Source organism: Molossus molossus, unplaced genomic scaffold, assembly GCF_014108415.1.
Source record: "Molossus molossus isolate mMolMol1 unplaced genomic scaffold, mMolMol1.p scaffold_m16_p_1, whole genome shotgun sequence".
NCBI classification, from domain to species: domain Eukaryota; kingdom Metazoa; phylum Chordata; class Mammalia; order Chiroptera; family Molossidae; genus Molossus; species Molossus molossus.
The window spans coordinates 102512726-102527607 of NW_023425344.1; the positions used below are offsets into that span (position 1 = coordinate 102512726).

General features: G+C 38.8%; 1 protein-coding gene across 1 annotated transcript in view; it reads right to left on the bottom strand.

Annotated features, from left to right (window-relative positions):
* MYO3A (myosin IIIA) overlaps positions 1 to 13661 on the bottom strand; it is a 207743-nt gene extending 194082 nt beyond the window's left edge. The window contains 2 exon segments of the mRNA XM_036268716.1: positions 10385 to 10519; positions 13494 to 13661. Coding sequence (XP_036124609.1) covers positions 10385 to 10519; positions 13494 to 13661 — 303 coding nt within the window.
* Positions 13662 to 14882: the final 1221 nt, after the last annotated feature.

Here is a 14882-nt window from a genome sequence, read left to right on the forward strand (position 1 = left end):
CATACACATTATTCTTCTCAGGATGTCAATTCTTAATAGAAACATAAATAAAATTATTTTTCATGGTAAAAAGTCACTGGGCACGAGTTGGTCTAAGCTGGCACAGTGCTTACCCACATGCCAGACTGATAATGGGGGGTGTCACTGATGGCTCAGCCCCTCCAGGACACATCTTCTCTATGTAGATTCACATCAGAAACCAAGCACTGTCAGCACTACTCTGTGGGTAATATCACACAGCCTCCCTTTGGCCACTCTTTTTGTATCCTCATGCAACATAATTCATTTGGGCTTTGTTACAGTAATAGGTATAATTAGCAGTAATTTTGTAGAATAAAGTATTGATGCCACAAGCCAATTTTCTGAAAGTTCCTCTAAAGCAGCACCTGCCCCATTCATGTTTATAAATCAGGTAATTGTACATCTAGCCATTTATGTGCATATGTAGTCTGATCTACATATGCAAATAAATTATCTCATATACAGTTGGCCAACTTCTTGTTTTCTTCATGCTTTTTTTCCCCACTTTGTAAGTTCAGATAGATTAGATTTCTGAAATCCCATTATAATAAACTACCATTTATCCTTTTTTCTCAAGCTATTTAGGGATATTTCCAATACCTCCACCTGATAATAAAATATAAGGACAAAGCTCAAAGAAGCTGTTAAGCCTCTATTGATTCATTAGAGCAGGCAGCTGTTTCATTTGTACTGGATGTTCCAAAACCATTTTAATCAATCTTCTCTGCCCTCTGAAAGGAACATTCAACTATGATCAGGAGTTTCAACTCTTACCTAATTCCTAGTGATACTAATGAATGGCACTATAATTAGAATAGGGATTTGATCATCATAAAAAACAATGATTGATCTCATTCAGTATTTTTAAAGGCAAAGATTTATACCTTGTGTCTTGCCCATTTAGGCCTACATTATAATGCTAACCTGCCAATGCTTCTACATGGGAAAAAGTAAAAACGCAATGTTTTGAAGGATACAAAGATATGAAATTTTATTCAAGACTATATTATGGATTTTCACAGCAGTACATCTCAAATATACAAACACAAATGTGAAATGAACCCTTTGAAATTCTCTATTAAGTCAAATGTTTTAAATTCATAATTTCCATTCTATTACTTAGGTAATTAAGCTTAGATGAGTAAAAATTTTGCTTTGTTTTTTTTTTTCATCCTCACCAGAGGACATTTTCCCACCTTTTGTTCAGATAGAGTGGGAGAGATAGAGAGGAAGAGAGAGAGAGAAAGATCAACGTGAAAGGGATACATCAAGTGGCTGCCACCCGCACAATCAACCAGAGCTGGGGACAAACTGCAACTAAGGCACGCGCCCTTAGTGGGAACTGAACCCAGGTCTTTCTGGACCATAGGTCAACACTCTAACCGCTGAGCCAAACTGGCCAGGGCTTGCTTTGTTTTAATGTATGATTGAACTAAAAATATAAAGCTATTTAAAACTTAATTGAGAAGTACAAAATAATTCTGAAACCATAATAATGTGCCTATTTCTAAAAAACACAATTGGTTATTTAAAAAATTTTAAACTTCTATAAAATAATATAATACGCAGTTTCAGATTTTAGAATGATTCTTTCTTTCTTTCTTCTTTCTTTCTTTCTTTCTTTCTTTCTTTCTTTCTTTCTTTCTTTCTTTCTTTCTCTCTCATTTATCTTCAGATAGAGTGGGAGGGAGAGAGGAAGGAAAAGAGAGAGAGAAACATCAATGTGACAGAGACACAGCGACTGGTTGCCACCCACACGACCCCAACTGGGGCCGGGGACAAACTGGAACCGAAGTACGTGCCCTTAGCGGGAACAGAACCTGGAAATCTTTGGTCCGCGGTCCGAAGCTCTAACTGCTGAGCCAAACTGGCCAGGCCTGGAACGGTTCTTTAAAATGCTATTCTACAACTTTGAAAGGCTCTATGGTTCAATTGAAAGTGGCAGATTAAACATATACATTTATTTCCTCTCACTCATGAATCTCCATTAAAATGCTAGTAAAGAAATAAAGAAGTGTAAATCACAAGAAAAAGGAGAATATAAAAGGGAGAGCAGCAGACAAGAGAGCCAATAAAATTTTTCAATGTGGAAATTAGATAACCAGTGGTAACTGATTTAGCAGTGCAAAGGAAGCCACAAACTAACATGCTAGGTGAGCAGATTAACCAGAGAGGACTGAGCCCCAGTGGGGGTGGAGGGGAACCAGGGAGGGAAGAGGCAGAACACAAGGAATCCTTTGGAAATCTCGAATCAAAAGACTTGGCCCCCTCTTGCCCTGGCCGGTTTTGCTCAGTGGTTCGAGCGTCGGCCTTCAGTCCAAAGAGACCCGGGTTCGGTTCCCACTAAGGGCATGTACTTGGTTTCAGTTTGTCCCTGGCCCTGTTGGGTTGGGCAGGTAGCAACCACTCCATGTGTCCCTTTCACGTTGAGGTCTTTCTCTCTCTCCCTCCCACTCTATCTGAACAAAAAATGAAAAAATGTTCTCGAGTGAGGATAAAAATAACTTGACCCCTCTTAACCCCATACCAGCTCTCCACATCCAGAAGCCTGCCTAGCACTCCTCACACACCCAGCAAGAGATTGCAGGTCTTGTTCCCTAGAGAGACAGAACTGAAGGTGCTCGAGAGATGTGATGGCATCAGCACAGTGGGTAATGAGAGCAAGGTGCAGACCGGTACATGATGTGCAAAACAGAGAAGTCAAGTTGGAAAGAGGAGGGCGAGGGATCCCGAAAATGGTGGATTTGACCCAGGTGTGCAGCAGCGATATCAGAGGACAGATGCACAGCAGACCTCCAGAAGGGAGCAGGAGACAGGTTCCAGAAGTGCAAACAGTAGCCTTGTGAAGATGCAGAATGGAGACTACTAAATGAAAGAGCAGAGGTGCTCAGCCACACATATCCAGGTTCACACCTGCTCAGGAGAAGGGGCACCACCGAACTGGAAATACATTATTATTGCTCTATATTTTAGGCCTTTTGGTTCTACTTTCTTTTTATTCTGTATTTATTTTGAAAAAGGTAAAAAACAACTAAGTCCGTCTGAAATTATATTGTGAAAAGTAGGATAATTTAAGAAGTGGTATTGTCAGTCATTTAAACATACAAAAATAGGTGATTGATATATGTTAAATGTTAAGAATGGTTCTTATAGTTTAAAGTATTTTCTATAACTAGCATCCATTATTTCTACAATCATTTATAAGCTATAATAAAATACAATGTTGAGTAAGGAAACAATATAATTTATAAATGATATTGCAGGAAAACAAACAGAACATTTTAAAAGAAACAGAATAACCAAATGCTAATAAAATCATAATGAACACAAGAAATATGTGACATTACAGTGGCCAAATAAGGGTTTTACTAGCCATGATAACAACTGTTAAAAATTCTTTTTATTTATTTATTTATTTATTTATTTTTTTTGTTACAGATATTTTACCTTTTTACCCCATTGGCACCCCCCATCGCACCCCCCCTCCACCCTGTCCCCGGCTTAGTTGTCCATGTCCATTGGTCATGCATACATGCATATAAGTTCTGTGGTTTATTTCTTCCCACCCACCCACCCCCCTTCCCCTCTTCTGAGGGATGTCAGTCTGTGCCCCACTTCCATGTGTCTGGGTCTACTGTATTCCTCAGACTGTTATATTCATTATATTCCGTATATAAGTGAGATCATGTGGTATTTGTCTTTTTCTGCTTGGCTTCTTTCACTTAGGATAATACTTTCCAGGTCCCTCCATGTCGTCAAAAAGGATAAGAGATCGTTCTTTCTTACCGCTGCATAGTACTCCATGGTGTATATGTACCACTGCTTTTTTATCCATTCGTCTACTGATGGACACTTGGGCTGTTTCCAGATCTTAGCTATTGTAAATAGTGCTGCTATGAACATGGGGGTACATATATTCTTCCTGATTGGTGTTTCAGGCTTCTTAGGGTATATTCCCAGCAGTGGGATCACTGGGTCAAATGGAAGTTCAATTTTTAATTTTTTGAGGTAGCACCATATTGTTTTCCATAGTGGCTGCACCAGTCTGCATTCCCACCAGCAGTGTATTAGAGTCCCCTTTTCTCCACACCCTCGCCAACACTTGTTGTTTGATGATTTGTTGATGGCGGCCATTCTGACAGGTGTGAGGTGATACCTCATTATTGTTTTAATTTGCATCTCTCTGATGATTAGTGATGTTGAGCATTTCTTCATATGTCTCTTGGCCATTTGTATGTCCTGTTTGGAGAGGTGTCTATTCAGCTCCTCTGCCCATTTTTTAATTGGGTTCTTTGTCTTCCTTTTGTGGAGTTGTATGAGCACTCTATATATATTGGAAATTAACCCCTTATCTGATACATCATTGGCAATGATGTTCTCCCATACAGTGGGTTGCCTTTCCATTTTGATGATTGTTTCTTTTGCTGTGCAGAAGCTTTTTAGTTTGATGTAGTCCCATGTGTTCATTTTCTCCTTTATTTCTGTTGCCTTAGGTGATGTATCAGTGAAAATTCTGTTACGTATGATGTCCGAAATTTTGTTGCCTACATTTTCTTCTAGAATTTTTATGGATTCACGGGTCACATTTAAGTCTTTTATCCATTTTGAGTTTATTTTTGTGTATGGTGTAAGTTGATGATCAAGTTTCATTTTTTTGCATGTAGCTGTCCAATTTTCCCAACACCATTTATTAAAGAGGCTGTCTTTACTCCACTGTATGCTCTTGCCACCTTTGTCAAATATTAATTGAGCGTATTGCCTTGGGTCCATTTCTGGGTTTTCAGTTCTGTTCCACTGGTCTTTATGCCTGTTCTTGTGCCAGTACCAGGCTGTTTTGGTTACAGTCGCTTTGTAGTATAACCTGATATCTGGTATTGTGATCGCACCTACTTTGTTCTTCTTTTTCAAGATTTCTGTGGCTATTCGGGGTCTTTTTTGGTTCCATATGAACTTTTGAAGTATTTGTTCTAGTTCTATGAAATATGTTGTTGGTACTTTGATGGGGATTGCATTGAATCTATAGATTGCTTTGGGTAGTATGGACATTTTAATGATGTTAATTCTTCCAATCCATGAACAGGGTATGTGCTTCCACTTTTTTATATCTTCCTCTATTTCTTTTTTCAATAACCTGTAGTTTTCTGCAAATAGGTCCTTTACTTCTTTGGTTAAGTTTATTCCTAGGTATCATAATTTTTTTGGAGCGATGATAAATGGGATTGTTTTTTCAGTTTCTCTTTCTGTGAGTTCATCATTGATGTACAAGAATGCCGTCGATTTCTTGACATTAATTTTGTATCCTGCTACTTTGCCAAATTCATTTATTAAGTCTAATAGATTTTTGATGGAGTCTTTAGGGTTTTCTATGTACAATATCATGTCATCTGCAAATAATGACAGTTTCACTTCCTCTTTTCCAATTTGGATCCCTTTTATTTTTTCTTCATGTCTGATTGCTGTGGCTAAGACTTCCAGTACAATGTTAAATAAGAGTGGCGAAAGTGGACATCCCTGTCTTGTTCCTGTTCTTAATGGAAATTTTTTAGTTTCTGTTCATTGAGTATGATGTTGGCTGTAGGTCTTTCATATATGGCCTTTATTATGTCGAGATATGATCCCTCTATTCCTACATTGCTGAGCGTTTTAATCAGAAATGGATGCTGGATTTTGTCGAATGCTTTTTCAGCATCTATTGATATGATCATGTGGTTTTTATTCTTCATTTTGTTTATGTGGTGTATCACGTTTATTGATTTGCGAATATTGTACCAGCCTTGCATCCCTGGACTGAATCCCACTTGGTCATGGTGAATAATTTTTTTGATGTATTTCTGGATCCGATTTGCTAATATTTTGTTCAGGATTTTGGCGTCTATGTTCATCAGGAATATTGGCCTGTAGTTTTCTTTCTTTGTAGTGTCTTTTTCTGGTTTTGGGAATAGAATTATGCTGGCCTCATAGAACGTGTTTGGAAGTCTTCCTTCTTCTTGAATTTTTTGAAATAGTTTGAGGAGAATGGGTGTTAGTTCTTTTTTGAATGTTCGGTAAAACTCCCCCGTGAAACCATCTGGGCCTGGGCTTTTGTTTGCTGGGAGAGTCTTGATTACCTCTTCAATTTCCTTAGTTGTTATTGGTCCGTTCAAGTTTTCTATCTCTTCCGGGAATAGTTTTGGGAGACTGTGTGTTTCTAGAAATTTGTCCATTTTGCTTAGATTGTCGAATTTGTTGCCATATAGTTGTTCGTAGTAGTTGTTAACGATCTTTTGTATTTCCGTGGTGTTGGTTGTTACTTCTCCTCTTTCATTTCTGATTTTGTGTATTTGGGTTCTCTCTCTTTGTTTCTTGGTAAGTCTAGCTAACAGTCCATCAATCTTGTTTATCTTTTCGAAAAACCAGCTCTTTGTTTCATTGATCCTTTGAATTGTTTTTTTGGTCTCTATGTCATTTATTTCTTCTCTGATCTTTACTATTTCCTTCCTTCTACTTGCTCTGGGGTTTTCTTTTTGTTTGCTTTCTAATTCTTTAAGTTGTGAGGTTAGACAGTCAATTAGAAATTTTTCTTGTTTTTTGAGGTAGGCCTGTAGTGCTATGAACTTCCCTCTCAGAACTGTTTTCGCTGCATCCCATAGATTTTGTGTTGTTGTGTCTTCATTTTCATTGGTTTCCAGGAAGTTTTTAATTTCTTCCTTGATCTCCTCGGTGACCCATTCATTGTTTAATAACATGCTATTTAGCCTCCATGTGTTGAAATGTCTTTGCATGTTCTTGTTGCAATTGATTTCTAGTTTCATGCCATTGTGATCTGAGAAGATGCTTGATATGATTTCAATCTTCTTGAACTTGTAGAGATTTAGTTTGTGTCCTATCATGTGGTCTATCTTTGAGAAGGTCCCATGTGCACTTGAGAAGAATGTGTATTCTGTAGTTTTGGGGTGTAATTCTCTGTAGATATCTAATAAATCCATTTGGTCTAGTGCTTCATTTAGAGTCTCTGTTTCCTTGCTAATTTTTTGCCTAGAGGATCTATCCAGTGCTGTCAACGGGGTGTTGAAGTCCCCTGCTATGATTGTATTGTTGTCGATTTCTCCTTGGAAGTCCTCCAGAAGATTTTTAATATATTTTGGTGCTCCTATATTGGGTGCATATATGTTTATCAAGGTTATATTTTCCTGTTGAATAGATCCTTTCAATATTATGTAGTGGCCTTCTTTGTCTCTAGTCATGGTCTTCATTTTGAAATCTATTTTATCAGATATGAGAATTGCTACCCCAGCTTTTTTTTGCTTTCCATTTGCTTGGAAAATTTTTTTCCATCCCTTCACTTTCAATCTATGTGAGTCTTTTGTTGAGAGGTGGGTCTCTTGTAAACAACATATAGATGAGTTATGCTTTCTTATCCAATCAGCTACTCTGTGTCTTTTTATGGGAGCATTCAATCCATTTACGTTTAAGATGATTATTGATATGTACTTATTTATTGCCATTTTTGTTTAGTGTGGTTCTATTTTTCTTCCCATTTCTACTGCTAATTACAGCAGTCCTTTTAACATTTCTTGCAGTGCTGGTTTGGTGCTAATGTATTCCCTTAGCCTTTTTTTGTCTGGGACGCTCTTTATTTGATCTTCTATTTTGAATGATAGCCTTGCTGGGTAGAGTAGTCTTGGATTCAGATTCTTGTTTTTCATGACTTTGATTACTTCATGCCATTCTCTTCTGGCCTGTAGTGTTTCTTGTGAGAAGTCAGCTGAGAGCCTGATGGGGTTCCCTTTGTAGGTAACCTGTTGGTTATCTCTTGCTGCTTTTAGGATTCTCTCTTTGTCTTTAATTTGTGGCATTTTAATTACTATGTGTCTTGGTGTGGGCCTGTTTGGGTTCTTCTTACTTGGGACTCTCTGTGCTTCTTGAACTTGAATGTCTTCTTCCTTCACCAAATTAGGGAAGTTTTCTCTCACTATTTTTTTGAATATATTCTCTATCCCTTGCTCATTTTCTTCTTCTTCAGGGACTCCTATAATGCGAATATTATTACGTTTCCAGTTGTCCCATAGTTCTCTTAAGCTGTCTTCCTGTTTTTTAATAGTTTTTTCCTTTTGTTTTTCTGATTGGTTGATTTTTTCTACCCTGTCTTCTAATTCACTGATCCGGTCCTCAGCTTCCCCTACTCTGCTTTTTAAACCTTCCAATGTGTTTTTCATTTCGGATATGTCATTTTTATCTCTTCTTGTTGGTTTTTAATTTCCAATTGGCTTATTTTCAGTGTCTCTATGTCCTTACTCATACTGTTCAGCTTCCTCAAGATCATGGCTTTGAATTCTAGCTCTGTTAACATGCCTAATTGCTCCACATTGATCTCATCTTCGGTGGAGGTGTCTTGCTCTTTCATTTGGCTTCTGTTTCTGTGTTTCACCATTTTGGCTATCACTGTGGGCTTTGGAGCCTGTCAAGTTCTCCCTGTGGGTGTTGGTGTTCTGCTGTTTGTGGCTCCCTCTCCTGTGTTTAGATGAGCGAGGGATGACCCACGTTGAACACCACTGTCAAGTCTTACTTTCCTGATTAAAGTTGCCAGCCCAGGGAACGCACTGTTATCATCTAGCTTTTTGCCTGGAGGCTAGCAGTCTAGGTTAATTGATGAGTTTTGGGTTGTCAGTTGATTGAAAAACTCCCTCTGGTGCTCAGCCAAGGGGCTTTCACGAGGGTGGGGCAGATGCTGGTTGTTAGTGAGCCTCAATTAACACTTCAATGGCCCACAGGGTGGGGTTGGGTCTCCGAAGGAGGGACTGCTGCCTCTCCTCAGAGCCCTGGGAAGGAGCAATGTGGCCACCGTCCTGAGTGGCTGCACTCAGCCAATGCTCTGAGCGCCCTCCAAACCCCGAGTGTCCCGACACAGCTCCAGTCCAGTCTGCCCTCACTCTGCCGGAGCCCAAGGTGAGTGGCTGTGGCTGTTTCAGCCTCTGTCCCGCTCTGCGCTGTGGAGCCGCCTGGGAGTGTAACCCGAGGGCGCTGCTCCCAGCTGAGGCCGCTGCCGAGCTGCCGACCGTGGGCTCCCAGCCCTTGTCTCGCGCCTTCGCAAGCCTACCGGGATCGAGTCAGTGTCCCTCGTTGTATGGTCCTCGCAAGCTGCTTTTCTGTTCGTTTTTTCCCGTTGATTTGTCTGTGTTATAGTTGTAATTCCAGTTTGGTTCTGGGAGACGGTCTGTGTAGCTCCGTTCACTCCGCCGCCATTTTTCCGTCTAAAAATTCTTAAATCACTTGAATAATGATATTCTATGGAAATGAGTAAAACCACTTTCTTCTAGGACTGGCAGTTACCTGCGCAGGTCACCTTCTGCATTAAAGAGAACTGTCCATGCCCTGGACTTTTTGGCTCAGCAGTTTGAACATCAGCCCGCAGACCAGAGAGTCCGGGGTTCGGTTCCCATTAAGGGCATGTACTTCAGTTGCAGTTTGTCCCCGGCCCCAGTCGGGGTCGTGTGGGTGGCAGCCACTCAATGTGTCTCTCTCACATCGATGTTTCTCTCTCTCTCTTCCTCCATCTCTTCCTCCTGCTCCATCTGAAGATAAATGCAAAAATGTCCTAGAGAGAGAGAGCTGTCTGAATGTTCTCAGGACTTAAAAAGGCAGACAAACCTCAGAGTAGGGCAGCAGGGGCATGGATGAGATGAACCAAAGAACTTATATGCATGTATGCATAACCAGTGGACATAGACAACAATGCTGGGAGGTGGGGGTGGGGAAGAGGGTGTGTGGGGGGGGGGATGAGAAATATCTGTAACAAAAATAAATTAATAAAAATTCGAATAAATAAAAGGCAGAATATACAGCTTCCTATGGCAGCTTGGTCGATATTCAACACTAGTTCTACTATGGTTTTTTCCCCCCATAAATGTAAATACCTGGTTTTGTAATTTATGTCATTAGTATTCAATGAGGACAGAAAAAAAAACAAAACTAGAAAATGCAGCTCACCATTTTTGCATAATGAAGCCTCATTTAAATTCATTTTCTTTTCTATCCTGGCACCTGGCACAGAGCCTCAGTCATGTGTTGGTTGAACAAAATATGGATGAATAAATAAATATTATAACAAAGTCCCTTTTAAGCTTGTTCTTCTGCAAGAAAAATAATCTTAGTTTCTTTAGTCTTTTACTGTGGAGATGTTTCCTTTTAATTTTAAATAATCTTTGAGGCTTTTCTTTAATTTCCAATGTGTCTTAAGAGGACAAGGCCAGCATTGGGCACAACATTCCACTGAGGACGTGACCAGTCAGGAACACACTGCTTTGTGGTACTGATGTTACATAGACATGTCAGTCCAAGACCACGCTGCCGGTTTCTACCTGTAAAATAATATTGAAACACTTACCTCAAGAACCAACCAAAGCTTATCTCCATTTATCTTATCCTTCTTGAAGTACATCCCGTAGAATCTGACCACATTAGGATGGTCAGAAAGAGCTTTTAAGATGTTATACTCTGCTTCAATCTCTTCATCAATATCCTAGTTTCAAAAAGTCATAGGAAGAGAACTGTGAGAAAAGCATGTATGACATCAAAGAAACATATTACAGACCACCAAATAGAGAATTTAATTTTGTCAAAGCATGGTCAAAAGGGTTTTTATTGTGCTCAATACTTATGTATTGAAATTTCTCATTACATTGTTTAAAGGGAGAGACTAGAATTCTCTGATTATGTTAATTACATTGAATAAAAAGGGTAAAATAAAAGGCTATTTTGGTGTGTAATTAGGAAGAAACATATATGGTGAACTGTTGTAGATCATTGATTTCCTTTTCTTTGTAGGGTTAACTATGTTTCAATGGGAAAGCCATTGATTCAAAATAAAAACTTTCAGCTAGTTCATTTTATTTCTTTGAAAAACAGGACATTTAGAAGCTATCAAAAACTAGTCATACAAACAATAAATCCCTACCTTTCCAAAAAAGCAAAATGCAGTTAAAGTATATGCAATGGCCTATAGCCTTTAGTTAGCTAACGGCCCATTCGGCAGGAGAATTGGTTGCTATCCTGTCAATAAAAGTGCAAGGCAGCCACTTAGTCATGTTTCTAGAAAACCATATATACATAAAACAATTCGCAGAGAAATAAATAAGAGAAAGCTTCCTAATACTGTTTTTTACAGTAATGTTTCACGTCCACATTGTTTTAAAACAGATCATGGAATCACAGAGCTGGAAATGACTTTAGACCATAGTTCTAATTTGAGAGGAAGAAACGAAAGCTCAGAGAAGTTAGAGTCACAGAACTGGTTAGTGGAAGATCCAGCAAGTCTAGCTTACTGCCTTCCAATCCTGCTCATTCCATCCTTTTCTCAGAGAGAAATTTACTAGTTCAAAACCCATAATAATAAGATCCTTTTAACAAAAAAAGCCACTCTGTGAAATGCTTGGATGCATTTAAATTTATTTTATTTAGATGATAATCTCTTGGTCATAAATCTTTTTTATTTGACTTGTGACATGATGAATGAAGAGTAAATAATTCTTAGAAAACCACAAAGGTACTATGACAAGAATAAAAGCAGCAAAAGAACAAATTTCAAACTAAAGCTATGTAATCAATATGTTCCATTAAAGTGATACAACAAAAGCATGATTTATTAGGTTAGCAGTATACCAAACATGAGAATATTATGAAAGCCATTTGTTCTTCTCCACTGAGAAACAGAATGGGAGAGAGACCCTGGCCATAGAATCAGACATTGGGATCTGTCTGCAATACTTACTCTTGCCACCATGAACCCCAACCCTTAATTGCAAAGACTAGAGGAGAGAGGTACAGTCTTTCTGGTACAGCTTAACTTGGTTCTCTCTTCCCTCAGTTTAAATGGTAAGAACTTTCCAACAGGGGAATGAGAACACATTCAGCAACAGTTAAGACTGGGCATAGTGCTACTCGTTATTTTTCCTCATTATCACTTAATTACTTAAAAAAAACACTCTCTTTCTTCTTTACTCAAAATAATAGAAACACTGCATGGGTTTAGGAGAAATAAACTATATTTTAAAAAAAATTCAGTCGTAAGATGAGCAAACGGAGGCCCAGAGAATTTTGCAGTGTCCTCCAGGCCGTTAGTGGGAGAGCTGGGACGAGGCCTAGGACTCCAGTGTCCCCACCCAGAAATCACATCATTTACAGCAGGCCACACTCCCATCACCTGTGCAGAGTGGTATAATTAGAGATGTGGCTCTCAACAGAAGTTCGGGGATTATGTGATCACTTGGCTCATTCTGATCATCCATGTGCTATGAGAGAGCTACCTATCTCCCAGTAGCTGAAAATGCTCCAAACAGCCAGCTCTCACTCCCAGAAAACAGAATCTTGTCAATCTCCGCATGCTCTTCAAGGCACAGAAGAGGCCTAGTAGGTCCCCTATCAAACCTGCTATTCCAGAAAAAGCAAACGGAGATCCCGCTGGGGCACTGCTCAGATGAACCCAGAATTCAGTTCTTCACAAGGAACCTCAACCTGATAATAAACACCACTGAAAACATGCCAGCAAATCCGAATGTCAATTCCCCTTCTCTGAACAATTTAATTTTTTAAGATCCTCACCTAAGGACATGTTTTTATTGATTTTAGAAAGAAAGGAAGGGAGAGGGAGAGAGACAGAAACATCAATCGGTTGTCTCCCACATGGGCCCGGACCAGGAAATCAAAACTGCAACCTGGGTATGCGCTCCACTGGGAATCGAACCCATGACCTCTTGGTGTATGGGAGGATGCTCACACCAACTGAGACACACTGACTAGGGCCAAAATTTAATTTTTGAGAAATATTTCTGACTTGGCTGAAGAAAATTCTTCCTGCAGCCTAAATAAATGCAACAAGAAAAGGATGTCTGATCCTGATGACACTGTAGGACTACTTTCTTTCTTTTTTTATCCTCACCCGAGGACATTTTTCCATTTTTTGTTCAGACAGAGCGGGAGGGAGAGAGAGGAAGAGAGAGAGGGAGAAACATCGATGTGAAGGGACACATCGAGTGGCTGCCACCCGCACAACCAACCAGGGCCGGGGACAAACTGCAACCGAGGTACATGCCCTTAGTGGGAACCGAACCCGGGCCTCTCTGTACCGCAGGCCGATGCTCCAACCGCTGAGCCAAACAGGCCAGGGCTGTAGGACTACTTTCTAGACCCATGAGTCTATTCTTACAATATTTTGAAATCTAAAATAATATTAAATCATCTGTTAAGCTGTTGGGAGATGAATTTATGTATTTATTTGTATTATATATTTATTCATTTATCAAATATTTATTGAGCCTTATTTTATATGTCAGGCATACAAACAAGGAAAATCTAATAGTCAGACTTTTTTCCCATATTTTCTTCAAATTGTAACCGACATTGTGACAAATAAATCAAGATAAAGCACTTACAGACTTCTGACTGTTTAACATAGACAAAAACAAAGTTAATTACATGATAAAAACAATGTGACTTACATGAATTGGGTCCAGAATTTTGACTGCTGCTTTTTGGCCATTTTTCTTATTCAACACTTTAAAAACTTTCCCATAAGTTCCTTTGCCGATTGTTTCGGTGATTTCCCATGTATCGGAAGGATCAGGAAAGTTATCAAAAATGATTGTTTTTCCAGTTAATGGAAGCATCTCGAAAGTTTAAATCACTAGAGAGAAAAAGTACATAGTTTCATTCATCTCCATTTGATTGGGATATTAAATGGTACACAAACTCATGGGAAATCATCTAATATTTTCATTGATATGATGGAAAATATACACCAGTAAATAAATGTACTCAGTCATAGAAATTTTAATTCTTTTTGCAAATAGATTAAAATGAATTTAATAATACGTTGTAATAAAGGTTTTATTTCTGTGTTTAATATATTCCCATATTAATTACTATTAATTCTTTTCAGATTAAAATAAGAGGTACATATTTAAATATTTTGATTTACTGTTTTATACCTAGATATGAAAGAACTTTAGAATGATGCTTAGAGATGATAAAATTTAACTTATTCATCAAAGCAAACCCCCACTTTAAAGTGATCCTGTCTTATAACACTTCTCTATGTAAACCCCAATAATGGGTCCCTCCTCATTGTTTTTAGGATGAAATTTCTTTAACATAAACTACCAGGTCCTTTAAATATGGCTCTTTCTTAATTTCCCAGCCTCATGTCTCCACACTTCTCTCATATACTACAATCCACCCACTCACGATCCTTCAGTTCCTTTCTTTCTTACTTGAGAATCTTATTTTACACTATTCCCTCCCACCTCCATCCATGTTTCCTTTGCTAAATTCAAACTCCTATTTATCCTTCAGCTCTTAGCTTAAAAGTTATTTCCTCGAAATGTGACCACTCTCCATCCCATTCAGGTTCCATGACCCACCTCTGTGCTCCAACAGCATTCTGTGCCTACCTTTATCTGATAATACACTATGCCCAGCACCTGGCACAGGGCTGGAATAATCAGGGGAATATGGCCAATGAGGTCAAGACTTTAAAAAGGAGGTTTTATTTTTAACCTGAGATTTCCAAGTAGTGCTTTTTACCTTCCACATTCTCCCTATATAACATTCAACCATTTGTATGAAATTAAAAATGAAACAGAAAGAACTCCCAGCACTTCAGTCCCTGAAATTCACTGGTCTGACCACAACTTTCAAACTCATCCACACCATCAATCCATTGATTCCTCACTATCAAATCTCTTGGTCTTCATTCCCTCTTCATTTTCTTCTTCCCCAGCACAAATTCTACAGCTTGAATCACTGTGACTTCCTAATTAACATCTCCAACACTTGTTCCTCTCTTTCTTCACCATAATTTCCAGGGGTTAACAAACCCAACTCTGGTT